Source organism: Doryrhamphus excisus, linkage group LG8, assembly GCF_037039965.1.
Source record: "Doryrhamphus excisus strain RoL-2023G ecotype Guam linkage group LG8, RoL_Dexc_Guam_v1.1, whole genome shotgun sequence".
Lineage (NCBI taxonomy): Eukaryota > Metazoa > Chordata > Actinopteri > Syngnathiformes > Syngnathidae > Doryrhamphus > Doryrhamphus excisus.
In genome coordinates, this window is record NC_136364.1 from 20795253 (window position 1) to 20816703 (window position 21451).

At 36.5% G+C, this 21451-nt stretch overlaps 1 protein-coding gene across 3 annotated transcripts in view; it reads left to right on the forward strand.

The window, feature by feature from the left end:
* The window catches only part of sphkap (SPHK1 interactor, AKAP domain containing), a 104330-nt gene that overhangs the window by 24550 nt on the left and 58329 nt on the right, over positions 1 to 21451 (forward strand). For all 3 annotated transcript variants that reach the window (XM_058079041.2, XM_078793004.1, XM_058079047.2), the window contains exon 2: positions 20946 to 21010. In XM_058079041.2, the coding sequence (XP_057935024.2) occupies positions 20967 to 21010 (44 nt within the window). In that variant the 5' untranslated portion in view covers positions 20946 to 20966. The remainder of the gene's footprint in view (positions 1 to 20945; positions 21011 to 21451) is intronic.

Consider the following 21451-nt stretch of genomic DNA (forward strand, 5'->3'; position numbering starts at 1 on the left):
CGGCCATACAAATGTCGATTTTTTTTTTTTAAACATGGCTCGCTCCTCCCACTCCGAACCTTCCTGCTTCCAAACCTTCAAAGCTTGACTTTGATGTTCCCTGAAGAAAAGTGACTTTGACGGGCGACATGGATCAGGTGGAAGAATGGTTGCCTCCCAAGATGCGGGTTCGATCCTTTGTCCCACGTGATCATGTGCATCCTCAGTAGGTAAACAATGTCGTGAGTGCTAGCAGTACAACCTCGCTAACTGTAGTATGCATAGGTTGCTGTCGAAGAAGCCGTTTCTCCATGTGCTAGGACTACGTTATGCTAGCCATAGCATTTCAGTATGTGGAATCAAACTATGGAATGGATTGAGTAAGGAAATCAAACGATGAGCCAATTCAAGAAACAATACAAGCAGTTGATGTTTGCCAAATACAAGGATGAAGAGTCTTGAACCAGTCATGATGTGCTATATATATCACTATATTGACACATAATAATAATAATAATAATAATAATAATAATAATAATAATAATAATAATAATAATAATAATAATAATAATAATAATAATAATAATGTTCTTGAGATGGAAAAATGCAGTCCGGGTTAACTGTTTGACGTGGGGTTCAAATGAAAGGGTCGGGGTCCAGGAAGATACCAAGGTTGCGGATGAGCGGGGATGGAGTGAGGGTGGCGCTGTCAAATTGAAGATAGAAGTTATGGGTGGGTGTTGTGATGTTTTTGGGACCGATGATGATAATATCTGTTTTGTCACTATGAAGTTTAAGAACATTTTGTTCCATCCGAGTTTTGATATCAGTTAAGCAGTTGGTGAAGGTGGAGTGGATATTGGACTTGATGGAGGTGGTGGAAATGTATAGTTGAATATCATCGGCGTAGCTGTGGAAATTGAGGCCATGTCGACGGATGATATTGCCAAGTGGAAGGATGTAGAGGATGAAGAGAAGAGGACCAAGCACCGAACCTTGGGGAACACCTTGGGGTAAAGGGGCTATGGAGGAGGAGCAGCTATTTATGTGTTTACTGTGGTACCCATTATGTCATTGTATGGTCATACGTATCACCTAGTACTTCGGTACGTGACCAAAAAAATTAAAATTAAAATTAAAATTAAAATTAAAATTAAAATTAAAATTAAAATTAAAATTAAAATTAAAATTAAAATTAAAATTAAAATTAAAATTAAAATTAAAATTAAAATTATGAAAAAAATAAAAAAATGAAAATAAAAATCATAAAAATAAAGAAACTTAAACTATATTAGGAAAGCAGGAAGTGCACAAATGTAACAGTTACCGCTGACGGCTGGCGATGTGGAGATGTTCCTCTCTCTGAAGGCACCCAGCCTGTGTGTAGTTGGCCGGGTATTTTCAACAGGACAATGCTGGGACGATTGTTATGGTTGTCATGGCATCGCCTTGGTAACATCATCCGAGATGAAAGCCTGACATTAAGGTACTAATAAAAAAAATGGTACTTTCTGAAAGAAGCTGTCTCCTAATGCAGTTAGATACATGTGTGACACGATAAAGAACATAATTATAAACACGGTTTCCCCCTTTGCAGTATAATAAAACTACAATGAGTATGAAAAAGTGTTATTTTAGCAGTACCGCTGTGTAATTATTTATGTTTGCGTCGTGAAGACAAGGATGACCTTAATAAGCCAACCTCTAGGAAGAGCGATGGAGCCTTTAGCCGTACTCCTCTGACCTTGTTGTTGGTGATAACACTTGACAGTCCAATTTGTCTTTGTTATTGTCATTATTCTATCTCCTGTTTCTTCAAGTTGACTGGACAATTAAACTTCCATCTGATTAATGCCGCAGCGATCTCTGCTCATTACCCTGAATAGCTACCTCATTAGGTATGTTGTCATTATGTTCTTCCCACTTAGGAGTTCAAATCATGTCCGCTACAGGCTTTCTAAGAAACCGCTTTGCTTGAACTGGACTATTGTGTTCTATAAAGTAATGCAATACATCGAGTACACTGGCGCAGCAGGCGACATACTCCTCCAGCTGTACACTATAATCCCCCCCCTCTGCCCCCCACCTCTGTGGATGCACAGCAGCATAGGGTGTTCTCAAAAGAAAAACAAAACACAATCAGTGACTGATGCACGGTCGTGCCAGCTGTCAGGTTAAAAACACTGTGTATTTTATGAAACAAGTTTAATCCAATCCACTTTATTTATATAGCACATTTTATAAACAGAGTTTCCAAAGTGCTGCACAGACTAGTGAAATAAAAAGTCAAAATAAAATACAATAAATAAAGGTACAAATAGAATTTAATCCAAAACTAAAGATCAAATAAGATATTAAAATATTAAAAACAAGAAGCAAAGCAATAGAAGAATAAACAATAAAAACAATTAAAATAAAAAGAAAGAACTAAAAGACACAGGACAATGCAGTTTACAAACTGACATTATATCACCGGCAAGCAGACGAAGAAAAACAAAACACGGTCAGTGACTGATGCACGATCGTGCCCGCTGTCAGGTTAAAAACACTGTGTATTTTACGACACAAGTTTAATCCAATCCACTTTATTTATATAGCACATTTTATAAACAGAGTTTCCAAAGTGCTGCACAGACTAGTAAAATAAAAAGTCAAAATAAAATACAATAAATAAAGGTACAAATAGAATTTAATCCAAAACTACAAGATCAAATAAGAAATAAAATAGTAAAATAGATATTAAAATATTAAAAACAAGAAGCAAAGCAATAAAAGTATAAAAAATAAAAACAATTAAAATAAAAAGAAAGAACTAAAAGACACAGGACCATGCAGTTTACGAACTGACATTATATCACCGGCAAGCAGACGAAGAAAAACAAAACGCGGTCAGTGACTGATGCACGGTCGTGCCCGCTGTCAGGTTACTGCACAGACTAGTAAAATAAAAAAGAATTGGTTGCAGAATGCTTTCGTGACTGCTCTTGATGTATGTTCGATGCCGCACACATCGAAAGTGGACATGTTGGGACGTTCATTTCCACCACCAAACCAGACAAATGGCGTGATTGGAGCAATTAAGAGGCACTGACAAATCTTGACAAGCTTTTGGATGAAACCGCCCCCCGCCCCCCCCCTCCCCCAGCTTATTAAACCTCATGTGTGGGCAAGTCGCTTGCTAATGACCCAACTCCATTTCATGTAAACTATTCATCTCTTTGACAAGGTGACAGAAAGGCAATGTTTCTGAATGATGTCAATGAAGGGATGAGTGATGGCGTGATTGGCTTGTTTAGTATTGCCCTAGTACACAACGATTGCCTTCACCGCGTGAATATAACATTAGGACAACAGGGTCAGATAAAGGACACATTTTCGTCGGGAAAATCCAATATAATAATAGAATGTTAATATCATTCATATCCACTCACCTTGTCTTCACTCCTCATCGTCGTCTTCTTCTCTGGTGATTAGTGATGTAACGCAGCATTAAATTATTATAATTTTTTTTTTTTTTAGCTGTTTTTGTGCCATGCATGGAATGTATGCATATCTCCGTGTCTGTCAAGTATTTTTTTGCTCATGGGTCGGAGCGCCTTCCTTACAGGAGACACTCCTCCATTTAAGCACGGAGCCAATTTAATGCATTGTGACTTTATAGTCCTCATAGTCACCTCATTCAAATTCACGGGAACTAAAACGTGAATTAAATGCAGCACAAAATGTCCCTGCTTAATTGATTTTAAAGCGGCGTAATTAAATTGATGTACCCCAGCTCGGGGTCCGCTGACTATATTCAATGTTTAAAACGTAAATGATGCACGTGAAAATGCGCACGTATGTGCATAAAAGACAGAAGTAATCGAGCAGGAATCCAATGTAAATGCAAGTACAATTAGAAGAAAGAAGTACACATGTAGGGCTGCACGGTGGAGGAGTGGTTAGCGCGCATGCCTCACAGCTAGGAGACCCCAGCTCAATCCCACCCTCGGCCATCTCTTTGCATGTACTCCGGTTTCCTCCCACATTCCAAAAACATGCTAGGTTAATTAGCGACTCCAAATTGTCCATAGGTATGAATGTGAGTGTGAATGGTTGTTTGTCTATATGTGCCCTGTGATTGGCTGGCCACCAGTCCAGGGTGTACCCAACTGGGATAGGCTCCAGCACCCTTGCAACCCTTGTGAGGATAGCGGTACAGAAAATTGATAGCTGGGTAGACTCCTATATATTGTTAGACTGGCTTTAAAATGTGGCTGCACGGTGGTCGTGTGGTTAGCGTGCAGACCTTACAGCTAGGAGACCAGGTTTCAATTCCACCCTTGGCCATCTCTGTGTGGAGTTTGCATGTTCTCCCCGTGCATGCGTGTGTTTTTTCCAGGTACCCGGCCTCTCGCCCCAAGATAGCTGGGATAGGCTCCAGCACCCCCTGCGACCCTCATGAGGATAAGTGGTAGAAAATGAATGAATGAAGTACACGTGTTTTTTGTTTATCATATGTAATAAAATCTGATTAGTAAGAGAAACAGCTCGATTGCTAATAGTGTTTAAACGACATGGGCCAGCAGTACTGATTCTGAAGGCCCCAGGTAGACTACATTGACATGGCAATACTTGGAAGCTGAAATCTGATTGGAACTTTTGAGTTTGTTGATGTTGAGCGCGCAGACCTCACAGCTAGGAGACCAGGGTTCAATTCCACCCATCTCTGTGTGGAGTTTGCATGTTCTCCCCGTGCATGAGTGGGTTTTCTCCGGGTACTCCGGTTTCCTCCCACATTCCAAAAACATGCTAGGTTAATTAGCGACTCCAAATTGTCCATAGGTATGAATGTGAGTGTGAATGGTTGTTTGTCTATATGTGCCCTGTGATTGGTTGGCAACCAGTCCAAGTGTACCCCGCCTCTTGCCAGAAGACAGCTGGGATAGGCTCCAGCACCCTCCGCGACCCTCGTGAGGATAAGCGGTAGAAAATGAATGAAAAATGAATGTAATGAAATCTGATTAGTTAACCGCCCGATTGCTAATAGTGTTTAAGCAACATGGGCCAGCAGTACTGATTCTGAAGGCCCCAGTACATTGACTACATTGACATGGCAAAATCTGATTGGAACTGCTGCATGCAGAAAGGACATTTGAGCTTGTTGATGTTGTTTTGGGTTGGTTTCGGCTGACAGTAGCCTGTTTTTGCAATCAATCATTCCTTCCAGGTTGACGTTAAAATGCAATATTTTGCCTTTATTATTTATTATAACAGTCCGGTATTGAGAGTAGCGTGACTGTGTGTGAGCCACACATAATATATTTTTCCACTGTGACTATTTCTTGAAAGAGTCTCATGTTGACAGACGGAAATTATACTTGTAATTAATTTACACGTATGTGCTCGTAACCAGGAAACCTGTAACATTATTGTAGCTGTGAGCTTGTTCGCTAAACTATGCAAGTGATAAATATAATTATCTTTTCACGTAACAATCACATGCTAACTAGCACTGCTCACTTCGCTTAGTATTTTAACGTTTGATTAAATTACTCTGGCTAACAATGACAAAAAAAATGTACAGCAGAATAGGAAATTTCATTTGAATGAGATTGGCCACAAGCTGGGAAATCTAAACGAACATGAAAATGAAAAACAGACACAATAAGAGAAAAAGACAAAAAAGCGAGCAGGGATTATATGGATGATGGCACATGCTGTGGGGGCCGATGGAGCCGGCATCCGGTTGCACGCTGATCCCAGAGGGTCCGACTGCTACACTAATGAAAGCATACAGAATGGATTGCTATACTATTACTGGAAAATATGACATTAGGCTGCCTGGAAAAGCTATTTCAATGAATCTAATATGAACGCAGAATCAGTACAGCTATCAAATACTTTCTGCTTGCGGCAGGCCTCATTTAGGTGCCCGATGGCCGTAATTCAGAATGTCTAAAAATAGCCCTGACCTGTAAATAATGCAGTAGACCATTAAGGGACCCTCTGACAAACATGTGGAGGGTGGGGCCGAGGATGCATGATGACGACTGAAATTTGTAATGAGCACAAAAAAAAAACATGGATGTGACTAAGAGAAAAGATGACACAAGATGATCAAATTTAATGTGCTTGTTACACCCGCAAACGTAATAACTTTCCACAAACGTAATACAAATCTTTGAATGTAATAATCCCTCAAATGTAATAAATTTCCCACAAACTTAATAAAATTTGCCTACTGCAAACATGATACTGAATTTCAATTTGAATTCATTCAAATTTGCTTCATTGGTGTAAATATCATAACAATATTTATACAAAGCACCAAGAATCAATTCAGAATCAGATTGCATTGTACTGTAACTGTACTGTTGCTCTGTTTGTGGGTGTACATGTGCGTTTTAGTTACAGTATATTATTGTATGTATATTATTGTAAATAATCAAAAGAAATAATAAAATATAATAAGAATAATAGTAATAGTAATAATAATTGTATTTAAAACAATTGCAATTACCACAATTATGTTATCTTTTTAATTTAAAATAAATTATAATTTAATTATTTAATTATTAATTTAATAATTAATTAATTTGTAATTAACTATTTAATAATTGGCATAATCATTTGATAATTAAATAATTATTAAATTGATTGTTTAATAATTCATTTATTATTTAATAATAATAATTTAATTTATTATTATTATTAATTAATTAATGTAATAAATGTATTCAAATGATGCTCTTTGAATAATATTTTCTCCACAAAAAAGAAAAAAAAAGAATTATCTTGTTAAAATCCTCTAAATGACATCTACACCTTCTCATTAAAAGAAGAAAGAACAAACGACAACAACAACAAAGATATTTTTTTTATATTACCATTATTATATTATTATTATATTTGTGGGAAGTTATTACATTTACAGATTTTCAATTTCCCACACATGTAATAATTTTAAAATAAATTATTATTATTAAAAAATTATTAAATAACTAATTTAATAATTATTAAATAATTAAATATTGTTAATTATTAAATAATTAATATTTAATTACTAATTAATTAATTCTTACTTAAATAATTACATTGTTAAATTTATTTTTTATTAAAAAAGATAACATAATTGTGGTAATTGCAATTGTTTTAATACAATTATTATTACTATTATTATATTTTATTATTTCTTTGGATTATTTCTTCCCCATATACACACAAAATCACACATACGATAATATACTATAACTAAAACGCACACGTACGCCCACAAACAGCGAGTTTTAACAGTACAATGCAATCTGATTCTGAATTGATTCTTGGTGCTTTGTATAAATATTGTTATGATATTTACACCAATGAAGCAAATTTGAATGAATTCAAATTGACTGAGGCTGGAGTCAGTCGTCACATTAGTCCCTTTTTTTTGTGTGGGTGCGTGTATAAGTATCTTTGTCTGTATTTGTGTTTGTTTTAGCTTTTATCTTCAACTGTACATAGTCCTAGAAGAAGAAGCACAAAGTTATTGTTTTTTTTTTATTATACGTAATCCTGCTGTCTATGCTATCTGTTTAACAGCACTCACAGTCTGGTACTCATCGTCTTACCATAATATATCCCACTATTACCATTTTATGGATTTTTTATGCACAATTGATGACCGCACAACTGTGTTATAGTCATTAATCTGGAATAACTGAAGGGGGGAAATACCATATTTAGGCTATCTTGTCGTCTTGTGCATAAAAATCTCAACAACACAGAACTATAAATCTAATGTTCTGAAGCGACTCCCGGACCTCAGCTGTTTTGAGCCTTATGGCGAAAACTGGCAGCGTAATACATCATCAGGTTGTGCTAAAAATAGAAGCATGCCTCCCTGTAAAACACACGTGCTGCACAACACACTGCCAACGCACCATACCAGTGTCCATTTATATATATATATATATATATATATATATACTCTGTGTGCATACACATTGCTCTAAAAGGTCAAAAGATTCGTTGTGGTGTGTGATGGAGGTCCTGGGGTTTTTTATGAACACACGAGCACCGTGTCACACTGTGTCACTCTTTCTCTGAAATAGCAGAAACGTGACCAGCGTTTCCTTCTGAGTCAAACCTCAAACCTTCTCCCTTCTCTCCTGCTGGGCACTGCAGTCACACCTGACAGTCCGCATCAGAGTCCACACTCCGACCGCACTCATTCCTTTACAAATACAGGCTAAACTCGCTTTTAGAACGCCCCTGTTTGTGTTTGGATTTGGTTTTTTGGCAAAAAAACGTTTCATACAGTTTTGCACATCCGATGAATAGCTAGAAATGCTGCAAAGATAAGTGATGAAGTGCCAAGTTCTGGAGTTCTGGAGTGCGCCCCGTTCCGCTTTTAGCCTTGTTTTAGCTCTGAATGAATGTTTGGATATTGTATTTTAATGCATCTTTTACTATGTTTTTACTTAACTCTATTTTTATTTCTTTTTTTCTACTGTAAAGCATCTTTGAGTACTCTGAAAAGCGCTATACAAATAAAATGTATTATTATTATTATTATTATTATTATTATTATTATTATTATTATTATTATTATTATTATTATTATTATTATTATTATTATTATTATTACTTAATGCCTCCTGTGTCTGCATTAAAAATTGCAGTGTTCTGTCGTGGCCTTGAACCAATGACCGCTTGGCAGGTTCAGGATGTGAGGTTTGCCAACATACAAGGTAACTCCTTGTCAGAATCAGAAGGCCCTTTATTGTCATTTTACATATAGTAGAATGAAATTGCAGCAGCTCCATTTTGGTAATGGTAATGGTAATGGTAATGGTTTTATTTCATTTGAACATGCATCAGATTACAATTGAGTGCATCCCATAATCAGTTCCCAGTTCCACATGTCCAAAAGGAGTAGGAAGAAGCAAAGCTTATTAAATCCTACCCCTCCATCTGGTACTTTTACAATCAGTAACTGTTACATTTGTTCACTTCCTGCTTTCCTAATATAGTATTTTTTTTAATTTTTTTAATTTTTTAAAATTGTTTTAAATGTTTTAATTATTTAATTTTTTTGTTAAATAAATTTTATTTTATTTTATTTTATTTTATTTTATTTTATTTTATTTTATTTTATTTTATTTTATTTTATTTTATTTAAATCATGTACCGAAGTAGGAGGTGATATGAGCATCCAATGACATAATGTGTACCATAGTAAGTGTCAATATAGTGATATATATAGCACATCATGTGCTAATACCTTTTAAGGGGTTCATGTCATTTAGTGTAAGATGTAGTCTTTTTTTATTTAAATCTTTTAAATATTCCCTTCTAATTTTTGCCCATCACAGGGATTTGATCCTAACTTTACATGCGTGTTTCATGCAAACTTTTCAAGAGAGAGCGTTCTCCACCGAGTGTCAAGTTCTCCAGGTTTGTCACCGTACAAGAGCTGCTTTGAGGTTTGGTGACATATTGGCCATTTGCAGTCAGAAGTAAAAAAGTAACACGGAGGCAGCAGGAGCATTAGCTAAGCAGCGTCTGTGCCTTCTCCCTGCTGGGAGAGTGGGTTGAGAGTGAAACACAAGTGGGAGAGGAGATAAAGGTGCAGAGAGACACCCAATAACAGACAAAGACGTAAATACAGGCTGTGCGTGAGTCACTGTGCTAGAAAATGATCCGTGATTGTGTTGCTCCTCGTAAAAAAAAAAAAAAAAAACAGCCAAAAGCCCTCGTTGTTGATGAATCGATATATTTTCAGTGTGGCAGCTGCAAGACTCACGTTTCTATGAGTCAAATACAAAGAGTAGGACATTAATATTTTCACCAGATCATTTGGATTTTGTCACAGTTTGTATTACAGTGACTTTGTTTTCTAAGGTACAATATTCAATTCTGGAAATCCTGTACATCTAATATGGTAATGGTAATGGTAATGGTAATGGTAATGGTAATGGTAATGGTAATGGTAATGGTAATGGTAATGGTAATGGTAATGGTTTTATTTCATTTGAACATGCATCAGATTACAATTGAATGCATCCCATAATCAGTTCACAGTTCCACATGTCCAAAAGGAGTAGGAAGAAGCAGAGCTTATTAAATCCTACCCCTCCATCTGGTACTTTTACAATCAGTAACTGTTACATTTGTTCACTTCCTGCTTTCCATATTTTTTTTGATTATTTTTTTATTAAAAAAATATTTTTTTATTATTTTTTTTATTTTTTTATATATTTTTTAATTTTTCATAATTTTTATTTATTTATTTATTTATTTATTTATTTTAAAAAAATTTCGCCTGAAGACAGCTGGGATAGACTCCAGCACCCCCGCGGCCTTCCACCTAGTGACCAGCGTAGAATACCACCTCATTGTCTTTGAATGCATCTTTTAAATGTCTTAAATTTGTATTTTTGTTCATTCGACCGCTCAAATACATAAAATTTGCTTAAATAGCCATACATTTTTTTTTTACGAATAGTCCGCATTCAATCAAAAAACAGAATGATTATTGTTATATTTTTGAAGCCACTAAATTTAAACATTTGGTCAAAACCCTTCTCAAAAATAAACCTAGCAAAAAAAAATGTCATAGTTCATGTTTTTGTAAAGAGCTAGGAGACCCGGGTTCGATTCCCTGCTGGAGTATCTCTGTGTGGAGTTTTCTCTGTGCATGCATAGGTTTTCTTCCGGGTACTCCGGTTTCCTCCCACATTCCAAAAACATGCTAGGTTAATTAGCGACTCCAAATTGTCCATAGGTATGAATGTGAGTGTGAATGGTTGTTTGTCTATATGTGCCCTGTGATTGGCTGGCCACTAAGCTCTAATATTAAGACATAAGCAGAATGAAACCATTGAAATCAAAATCAAGCCCTTGTTTTTGGAGTTTTCCACTCCAGTATATTCGTATCTGACAGGCAGGCTTGGCATGTGAACGCAATCACACGGCGGGTTATCAAATATGTAAAACGTACACAGCAGGGACGAGGAAAAAGACATGCCAGGGCACTGAAGTGAGCGGAGAAGGAGGTTGACTTCTGACTGTTCAAATGTGAAATATCCCGTAAGTTTTGGAGAATAAAAGCATCGGTGAAAGCTGCTATCACATGGAGTCATTTTTAATTCATAGAGAGTGGATTCAAAGCAGATTGTATATGCGGAATAACGTGTAAAGCCATTTTTCGTTTAGTGCAATATGGATGTATACTCACAGGAAGGTTTAGCAAAGGTGCGCAACACTCAACATGCACTCATATTTTTTGCATTTTTTATTTTTCAGATACATTTTGCATAGATGGTAAACAAATTATTGAAAAAATCTCATTGCTCAGGGATACTGAGTAAAACTACCTAAGATACCTAAGTAAAACTAAAATCATTGTACATTAATTGTCATGACTTGAACCTAAGTAAAACTAAAATCATTTTACATTAATTGTCATTACTTGAACCTAAGTAAAACTAAAATCATTGTACATTAATTGTCATGACTTGAACCTAAGTAAAACTAAAATCATTTTACATTAATTGTTATTACTTGAACCTAAGTAAAACTAAAATCATTTTACATTAATTGTCATTACTTGAACCTAAGTAAAACTAAAATCATTGTACACTAATTGTCATTACTTGAACCTAAGTAAAACTAAAATCATTGTATATTAATTATCATTACTTGAACCTAAGTAAAACTAAAATCATTGTACATTAATTGTCATTACTCGAACCTAAGTAAAACTAAAATCATTGTACATTAATTGTCATTACTTTAACCTAAGTAAAACTAAAATCATTGTACACTAATTGTCATTACTTGAACCTAAGTAAAACTAAAATCATTGTATATTAATTATCATTACTTGAACCTAAGTAAAACTAAAATCATTGTACATTAATTGTCATTACTCGAACCTAAGTAAAACTAAAATCATTGTACATTAATTGTCATTACTTTAACCTAAGTAAAACTAAAATCATTGTACATTAATTGTCATTACTTGAACCTAAGTAAAACTAAAATCATTGTACATTAATTGTCATTACTTGAACCTAAGTAAAACTAAAATCATTGTACATTGTCATTACTTGAACCTAAGTAAAACTAAAATCATTGTACATTAATTGTCATTACTTGAACCTAAGTAAAACTAAAATCATTGTACACTAATTGTCATTACTTGAACCTAAGTAAAACTAAAATCATCGTACATTAATTGCCATTACTTGAACCTAAGTAAAACTAAAATCATCGTATATTAATTATCATTACTTGAACCTAAGTAAAACTAAAATCATTGTACATTAATTGTCATTACTTGAACCTAAGTAAAACTAAAATCATCGTACATTAATTGTCATTACTTGAACCTAAGTAAAACTAAAATCATTGTACATTAATTGTCATTACTCGAACCTAAGTAAAACTAAAATCATTGTACATTGTCATTACTCGAACCTAAATAAAACTAAAATCATTGTACATTAATTGTCATTACTTTAACCTAAGTAAAACTAAAATCATTGTACACTAATTGTCATTACTTGTACCTAAGTAAAACTAAAATCATTGTACACTAATTGTCATTACTTGAACCTAAGTAAAACTAAAATCATCGTACATTAATTGTCATTACTTGAACCTAAGTAAAACTAAAATCATTGTACATTAATTGTCATTACTTGAACCTAAGTAAAACTAAAATCATTGTACATTAATCGTCATTACTTGAACCTAAGTAAAACTAAAATCATTGTACACTAATTGTCATTACTTGAACCTAAGTAAAACTAAAATCATTGTACACTAATTGTCATTACTTGAACCTAAGTAAAACTAAAATCATCGTACATTAATTGTCATTACTTGAACCTAAGTAAAACTAAAATCATCGTACATTAATTGTCATTACTTGAACCTAAGTAAAACTAAAATCATTGTACATTAATTGTCATTACTTGAACCTAAGTAAAACTAAAATCATTGTACATTAATTGTCATTACTTGAACCTAAATAAAACTAAAATCATGATGTTTGGTAACAGCAGAAAGGACACACACCAGCAAATACAAATAGACGGTGTACACATTGAAAGGGTGAACGAAAATACATTTCTGTAGAGGATGAAGAGAAGAGGACCAAGCGTCGAACCTTGGGGAACACCTTGGGGTAAAGGGGCTGTGGAGTAGGAGCAGCTATTTATGTGTTTACTGTGGTACCCATTATGTCATTGTATGGTCATATCACCTCGTACTTCGGTACGTGACCAAAAAATAAAAATAAAAATTAAAATTAAAATTAAAATTAAAATTAAAATTAAAATTAAAATTAAAATTAAAATTAAAATTAAAATTAAAATTAAAATTAAAATTAAAATTAAAATTAAAATTAAAATTAAAATTAAAATTAAAATTAAAATTAAAAAACTTAAATTATATTAGGGAAGCAGGAAGTGAACAAATGTAACAGTTACTGATGGAGAGGTAGGATTTAATAAGCTTTGCTTCTTCCTACTCCTTTTGGACATGTGGAACTGTGAACTGATTATGGGATGCACTCAATTGTAATCTGATGCATGTTCAAATGAAATAAAACCATTACCATTGTGTAATGTGTACTGCTGTCCGCTTATTAGCAGTAAAACTTTGACTCGATATCTGCACTTGTGTACGTGTGTTTTTTTTGTTTTTTTTAATCTAATAGACTTCTACTAATTTTAATTAGTGAGTGATTAAATCCACTGGATGAACCTTTCCACCCTCTGCTTTAGCTATCTCAGATATTTTTAATCTCCTAATTCTGAGTTGCGGAAGGTGCATGTACACGGATCGTGTTGCCACTTACAGTTTATCTGAGCTAGCACCCATTCAAGCATGCCCTGTCATCCCTGATTTGTCCGTGAGATCCAAAACCTGCCCCAGGCGGTGCTTCCATTTCTTGAAAACTTTGCCTGTGTTACCTTAGGTTACTCTGTAAATAAATATGTGCCCAGTCACAGCTCGCCCGTATTCCACATCAGTGCACAAAAAAAGCCAGAAGCTGCAGACACTCTGCGGACCATGGTAATGGGTGCCAAATGTCAGTGCATCTCTCCCTGCGCTCCGCCTATCATTCATTCATCTTTATCCTCCTTTGACTCCTGTCCCTCTTCTTGTATTGTTGTTGGTACTCGAACCCGAACTCGTACTTTTTTATTGTCTTTAAGCATCATTACCAGGAATGAGGCAATGTAGAGATGCTTGATACCAATATCAACCTATACATGCTTATTTTAATGTGATACCACTGTATGCATTTTACTAATAAATAATGGGGCACATATAGACAAACAACCATTCACACTCACATTCATACCTATGGACAATTTGGAGTCGCGAATTAACCTAGCATGTTTTTGGAATGTGGAGGGAAAACCGGAGTACCCGGAAGAAAACCCACGCATGCACGGGGAGAACTCCACATAGAGATACCCCAGCAGGGAATCGAACCTGGGTTTCCTAGCTCCTTACAAAGACATGAACTATGACATTTTTTTTTTTGCGATGTTTATTTTTTAGAAGGGTTTTGGCCAAATGTTCAAATTTAGCGGCTTCAAAAATATAATAATAATCATTCTGTTTTTTTGATTGAATTCAGACTATTCGTTAAAAAAATGTATGGCTATTTAAGCTAATTTTATGTATTTTAGTGGCTGAATGAACACAAATACAAATTGAAGACATTTAAAAGATGCATTCAAAGACAATGAGGTGGTATTCTACACTGGTCACTAGGTGTCACTAGAAGGTGAAACTTGATTGCTGGAACAACAGGCTTTCTCACAATGGCACCACCATCATCAAAATAATAACATAGGCTAGGCTAATAACTCAACTCCGAACTCCCGACTTCGCTTCCTGTTCGCAACGCACATGAGCATGAATTTCATTTGTGTCTTAAGTGGCTTATTTTCTCGGATTATGTCTTCAATATTGGTTAATATGAGTGTAATGGTAACCATAGGGGTGCTATTTCATGTCTTGAGGGCTCTAATGGTGTTAAAACCCGCATTTAGAAGGTTTAAAACAGGTTTTATATGTTCTACAGAGTATATATAAATACTCTATTTATAAAGACGGAATCCTACTTTGCGGGAATTGACTTATCAGGTCTGGAACCAATTAACGGCGATAATCGAGGGATTGCATAAGTCTACTTTTGAGCTGCTCCTTTGTTTCCTGTTTGGCTCTCAACCCGTTCCCGGGTGCCTTGACTGAGTCGTTCGGGTGTTCATCAGCAAACTTGAGACAGGCATGCTGAGACAACAGGAATGTGCCGCCTCCAGCAAGGGGAACCTTGCGGACTCCGCAGGGGTTCTTAATCGATTCCAGTGAAGTGCGACACTAATGGTTTTCTTAGTGAATGTGCACCTAGCTCCCGTTAGATGATGATGAAACTCCATCCATCCAATCAACCGTTTCTTATGCCGTTTATCCTCATTTGGGTCGCAGGGGTATGCTGGAGTCTATCCCAGCTGACTTTGGGCTTTTCTTTTCACTTTTCTTGTATTGCTTCCGTTTATGGCTAACTGCACATACAATGATCTCTTCTGACAAAGCTTCTTGGTGAAAGAACGCAACTAATTTGTGTGCTCATTGACTAAAATGGTGTGTAATTTTTTTTTGCAAAGTCAAAATTGATCCCATAAATCACTCCATGACTGAAATTCCTGAAATAGTGGAGTCATTAGATTGATCAAGTCTTATATGAATAGATTGTTAGCCGCTCCAGATAGGAGTGTTTATTATGCACAGAGGCTGAAATGAATAAGTGTGAGCGTGCACAGATGGCATGTTTATGAAAATGGCAGACAGGGAGAGAGAGAGAAGAAGGATAAAGGCGAGATCAAACACCCGAGGTCACAGAACCGATACTGTATAACCATGATGGCACTCTTTTTTAAATCAATTAGACCACAAAACCAGTACGCATGCAACTTCAAATGACTATTCGAAACCAGTGTTATTTTGAGGACGGTCTTCCTGGCAAGTACTGCAGAGAACTCAGACACCAAAGTACATAAATGCACTTTTTTTTTCCACAGAAAATGAGCTACCATCCTGATTTTGCCAGCGCCTATTAATGCCTACGAAGTCACAACCCCTCACAACCATCTAATTCGGTCGGTCTTTACAGATGTCCCGCAATGGAATCGCAGAAATCCAGTCTAGAGGTCACAAAAACATGCAGTAGTTCAGGTATCTCCAACCCGTCGATCTTTGGGAACAGTACGAGTCGAGCATATTACGATGACAAATATCATATCAGTGTACCCCCCTGTAGATTGACCAATCAAAGAGTACCTAAAACAAGCGCTGAGTAAAAAAAACGGACTCTGTAGAGTCATCACAACGCTCACCAACCAAAGTTCAAGGAGCTCTTTCTACCAAAAACTCCTTTATGTGCTAAGTCAGAGAGTTCGAATGTGATTTGAAAGCCCAGCAGGGGGTCTCCGAAGCATCGTTTTGTATTAGTCACCTTTTGGATAAACACAAGATGGGGAATTATTCAAGCAAAAACAAAGCGAAATGGTAATGGTAATGGTTTTTATTTCATTTGAACATGCATCAGATTACAATTGAATGCATCCCATAATCAGTTCACAGTTCCACATGTCCAAAAGGAGTAGGAAGAAGCAAAGCTTATTAAATCCTACCCCTCCATCTGGTACTTTTACAATCAGTAACTGTTACATTTGTTCACTTCCTGCTTTCCTAATGTAGTTTTTTTTTTCTTGTCACGTACTGAAGTACGAGGTGATATGACCATACAATGACATAATGGGTACCATAGTAACTGTCAATATAGTAATATAGTGATATATTCACTACCCCTCCATCTGGTACTCTTACAATTAGTAACTGTTACATTTGTTCACTTCCTGCTTTCCATAATACAGTTTAAGTTTTTTTTTTGTTTTTTTTTAAATAATGTACCTCGTACCGAAGTACGAGGTGATATATATATATATATATATATATTATATATATACATCAGAGCAACAATCAACTGTATCCCGTATCTTACTTGGTTCTGCAACTTTTAAGAGAAGGCTTGAATTGCTATCGGAGGTTGTGGTCTTAATATGTGAATATTTTTTGTTACGAATCACTACACATATATACAGGTATTTAAATATATAATAATAGATATTGGCGGCACGGTGGACGAGTGGTTAGCGCGCAGACCTCACAGCTAGGAGAACAGGGTTCAATTCCACCCACGGGCATCTCTTTGTGGAGTTTGCATGGGTTTTCTCCGGGTACTCCGGTTTCCTCCCACATTCCAAAAACATGCTAGGTTAATTAGCGACTCCAAATTGTCCATAGGTATGAATGTGAGTGTGAATGGTTGTTTGTCTATATGTGCCCTGTGATTGGCTGGCCTCCAGTCCAGGGTGTACCCCGCCTCTCGCCGGTAGAAAATGAATGAATGAATAATAGATATTGTTTGTGTCAGAATGGTGTTGCAGGATTCTACACCACATGATGACTTCCAACAATCATAACGAGGCATATGTTAAAATACATGTTTGTGAAAATGACTTTTCCATCCATAAACTGTCAGTGATGGCTACTGACGGAGCGCCGGCTACGAGTGGTGCAATTGTAGTTTTTATAGCGCTGTGCCTCAATGATGCCGATTTCCCACAATGCCTGAGCTACCACTGTATTATTCATCAGCAGGCCTCATCGGAGAAAATCCTGGACTTTTGTGATGTCACGACACTCGTCGACACACTCATCAACTCAATCAAGCACTTACGGAAAGCGCTAATGAATGAGCTTGACGCGACTCACGTAGATCTATTTCGTCATGCTGATGTTCGCCAGATGAGTGCTGTAGAGATTTGTTGGTTTGCAGCTAGAGATGAAGTTGCTGTCTATGAGAATGAGAAGCTAGCACAATTAACCTAGCATGTTTTTGGAATGTGGGAAGAAACCGGAGTACCCGGAAGAAAACCCACTCATGCACAGGGAGAACTCCACACAGAGATACCCCAGCAGGGAATCGAACCCGATTCTCAAAGACATGAACTATGACATTTTTTTTTGCTAGGTTTATTTTTTAGAAGTTTTTTAGAAGCCAAATGTTCAAATTTAGTGGCTTCAAAAATATAATAATAATCATCTGTTTTTTTGATTGAATTCGGACTATTTGTAAAAAAAAATATGTATGGCTATTTAAGCTAATTTTATGTATTTTAGTGGCTGAATGAACACAAATACAAATTGAAGACATTTAAAAGATGCATTCAAAGACAATCAGGTGGTATTCTACACTGGTCACTAGGTGTCACTAGAAGGTCAAACTTGATTGGTGGAACAACAGGCTTTCTCACAATGGCACCACCATCATCAAAATAATAACATAGGCTAGGCTAATAACTCTAAACTCCGAACTCCCGACTTCGCTTCCTGTTCGCAACGCACATGAGCATGAATTTCATTTGTGTCTTAAGTGGCTTATTTTCTCGGATTATGTCTTCAATATTGGTTAATATGAGTGTAATGGTAACCATAGGGGTGCTATTTCATGTCTTGAGGGCTCTAATGATGTTAAAACCCGCATTTAGAAGGTTTAAAACAGGTTTTATATGTTCTACAGAGTATATATAAATACTCTATTTATAAAGACGGAATCCTACTTTGCGGGAATTGACTTATCAGGTCTGGAACCAATTAACGGCGATAATCGAGGGATTGCATAAGTCTTCTTTTGAGCTACTCCTTTGTTTCCTGTTTGGCTCTCATCCTGTGAGTCGTTCGGGTGTTCATCAGCAAACTTGAGACAGGCATGCTGAGACAACAGGAATGTGCCGCCTCGAGCAAGGGGAACCTTGCGGACTCCGCAGGGGATCTTAATCGATTCCAGTGAAGTGCGACACTAATGGTTTTCTTAGTGAATGTGCACCTAGCTCCCGTTAGATGATGATGAAACTCCATCCATCCATCCATCTAAACGTTTCTTATGCCGTTTATCCTCATTTGGGTCGCAGGGGTATGACCGTTTAAGCAAATTTTATATATTTTTGTGGCTGAATGACATTGAAAGGATGCATTCAAAGACAATTAGATGGTATTCTACACTGGTCACTAGGTGTCACTAGAAGGTGAAACTTGATTGCTGGAACAACAGGCTTTCATTGCAGCTATCTGTAATTCACATAGTGGGTGACGTTTCTTGCCCAAGGACACAACGACACTGAGTGTTGGTGCCCACACCACTGCTATGTGTAGATATACATATATGTGTGTTTGCGTATAACATTTAAATAAAAACATGACAGTTGCAGGAATTATACAGCCTTGCATATAACACAATAAATAGTTTCCGGAATTTTGATTCTAGTTTGCATAATCTCTCATTCTGAATTATGCAGCACTCAAGCGAAGTGTACTCCTCAGCTCACGTAGCGTAGCTTATTAAATTCATAATCCTCCGTCTCCACATAACCTTGTTCCCTACTATCTTGGTGAACTCCTGACCCCTTCCTTGTGCTCCTGCAATAATATTCAATACCCTCAGTAACCTTCGTGTATTCCCTCGTATTGCAGTCAGCAGGGCCTTCGTTTGGTATCGCAAATGTACTTTCCGTAGCTTTTAAGTATTCTTATCATTATTCATTAAAACATATCATAAGGTTTTAATGACAATTTGGTCTTTTCACGGGCGGCACGGTGGTCGAGTGGTTAGCGCGCAGACCTCACAGCTAGGAGAACAGGGTTCAATTCCACCCTCGGCCATCCTCGGTATCCTCCCACATTCCAAAAACATGCTAGGTTAATTAGCGACTCCAAATTGTCCATAGGTATGAATGTGAGTGTGAATGGTTGTTTGTCTATATGTGCCCTGTGATTGGCTGGCCACCAGTCCAGGGTGTACCCCGCCTCTTGCCAAAAGACAGCTGGGATAGGCTCCAGCCCCTTTGCGACCCTCGTGAGGAAAAGCGGTAGAAAATGAATGAATGAATGAATTTTTCACCTCACACTGTGGTCGACTGTATAAAAAAAAGTTTCTTCAGGCTGCGCGGTGGTTGTGGTTAGCGTGTTGGCCACACAGTCAGGACATCAGAGCGGAGTTTTCATGTACTCCAGTTTCCTCCCACATTCCAAAAACATGCATACTAGGTTAATTGTCGACTCCAAATTGTCCATATCTGGGATAGGCTCCAGCATACCACCAACCTGAGTGAGCATAAACAGCATAGAAAAGGAATGGGATGTAAATTTCTACCGTCTTTGTGTGACTGATTATGCTGAGCACCCCTGCCAATCAAATTTGATCAAACAGATTGATGAAACAGATTAGGTAGGTCTCAAGCTGTTAAATGTATAATGAACCCTAAACGAAGGATATTTCCTTTTGGGATAGCGACTTGAATTGTTTCATATTTTGCGGTGAATATTTCATGTGATTACAGGAGGCGTTCTAGCATGTCAGCAACAACAAAATAATCTGTGGTGCGTTTGGGGAGCGCAGCGTGCTGGCAGGGACCTCTGACACACAGCGGGAAGAACATATGGTGTGAAAGTCCCGTAGACGTTAAACACGTACTCGCTGTTACCATGTTACTTTTGGCAAGGCGTTCAGGGATGCTATAAATAGAGCTGCGTTTGAGAGAAAGACATGAAATTGCGCATGAAAAATGTATGTTGAATACAACTTGACGCTGGAATGAATAATTAGCGCAATTCAAAAATGATGTGGCTGGTGAAGGTTCCTTCAGTTGGAAGCGATAGAAGCAACTCTGATATCAACATGACAGCTGGTATTGTACTACTAATGTTGATAAATGCTGATATATCACATTGTTGTCTGCAGTTTTTGAGGCTTTTGTATCTGAATATCTGATCTCTTCACATCTTAAATGTTTCACATGCATGTGTTTACACTACATGGACAATTCAACCATAAATGTGTTTGTCCATTCCAGGAAAAGAGCAAGAAGAACACCATGCTGGTATCACTGTTCACCGCGTTGCGCACCTTCACCGAACTGTAAGTGCAATCATTTCTGTTCAGACATTCTTTTCAGCCATTCACACTCACATTTATACCTATGGACAATTTAGAGTCGCCACCTAACATGTGCAACCCATACATACTGTACACTTCATATTCATTTTCCCTTAAAGCATGGGTATATTATGCTGGGGCTGTTATTATTATTATTATTGTGGATGATGTTGTGGATAAATTGTTTTTCCTTATAGACATGTACAGTAAAGGGACTTAAAGAATAGATAAAAAAATATTTATTTTGTATCATCCACACTTAAATTCATGGATGCATATAACCTTAAATAATTTAGGAAACATCTAGTAACATAGCAGTTTTAGTTGCATTTTAATTTTAACAATGACTCATTGTGTCATCTAACAAAAAAACACACTAAAATCATCACACAGCAACTCAACACTCAAAAGATAGCTAAGAAA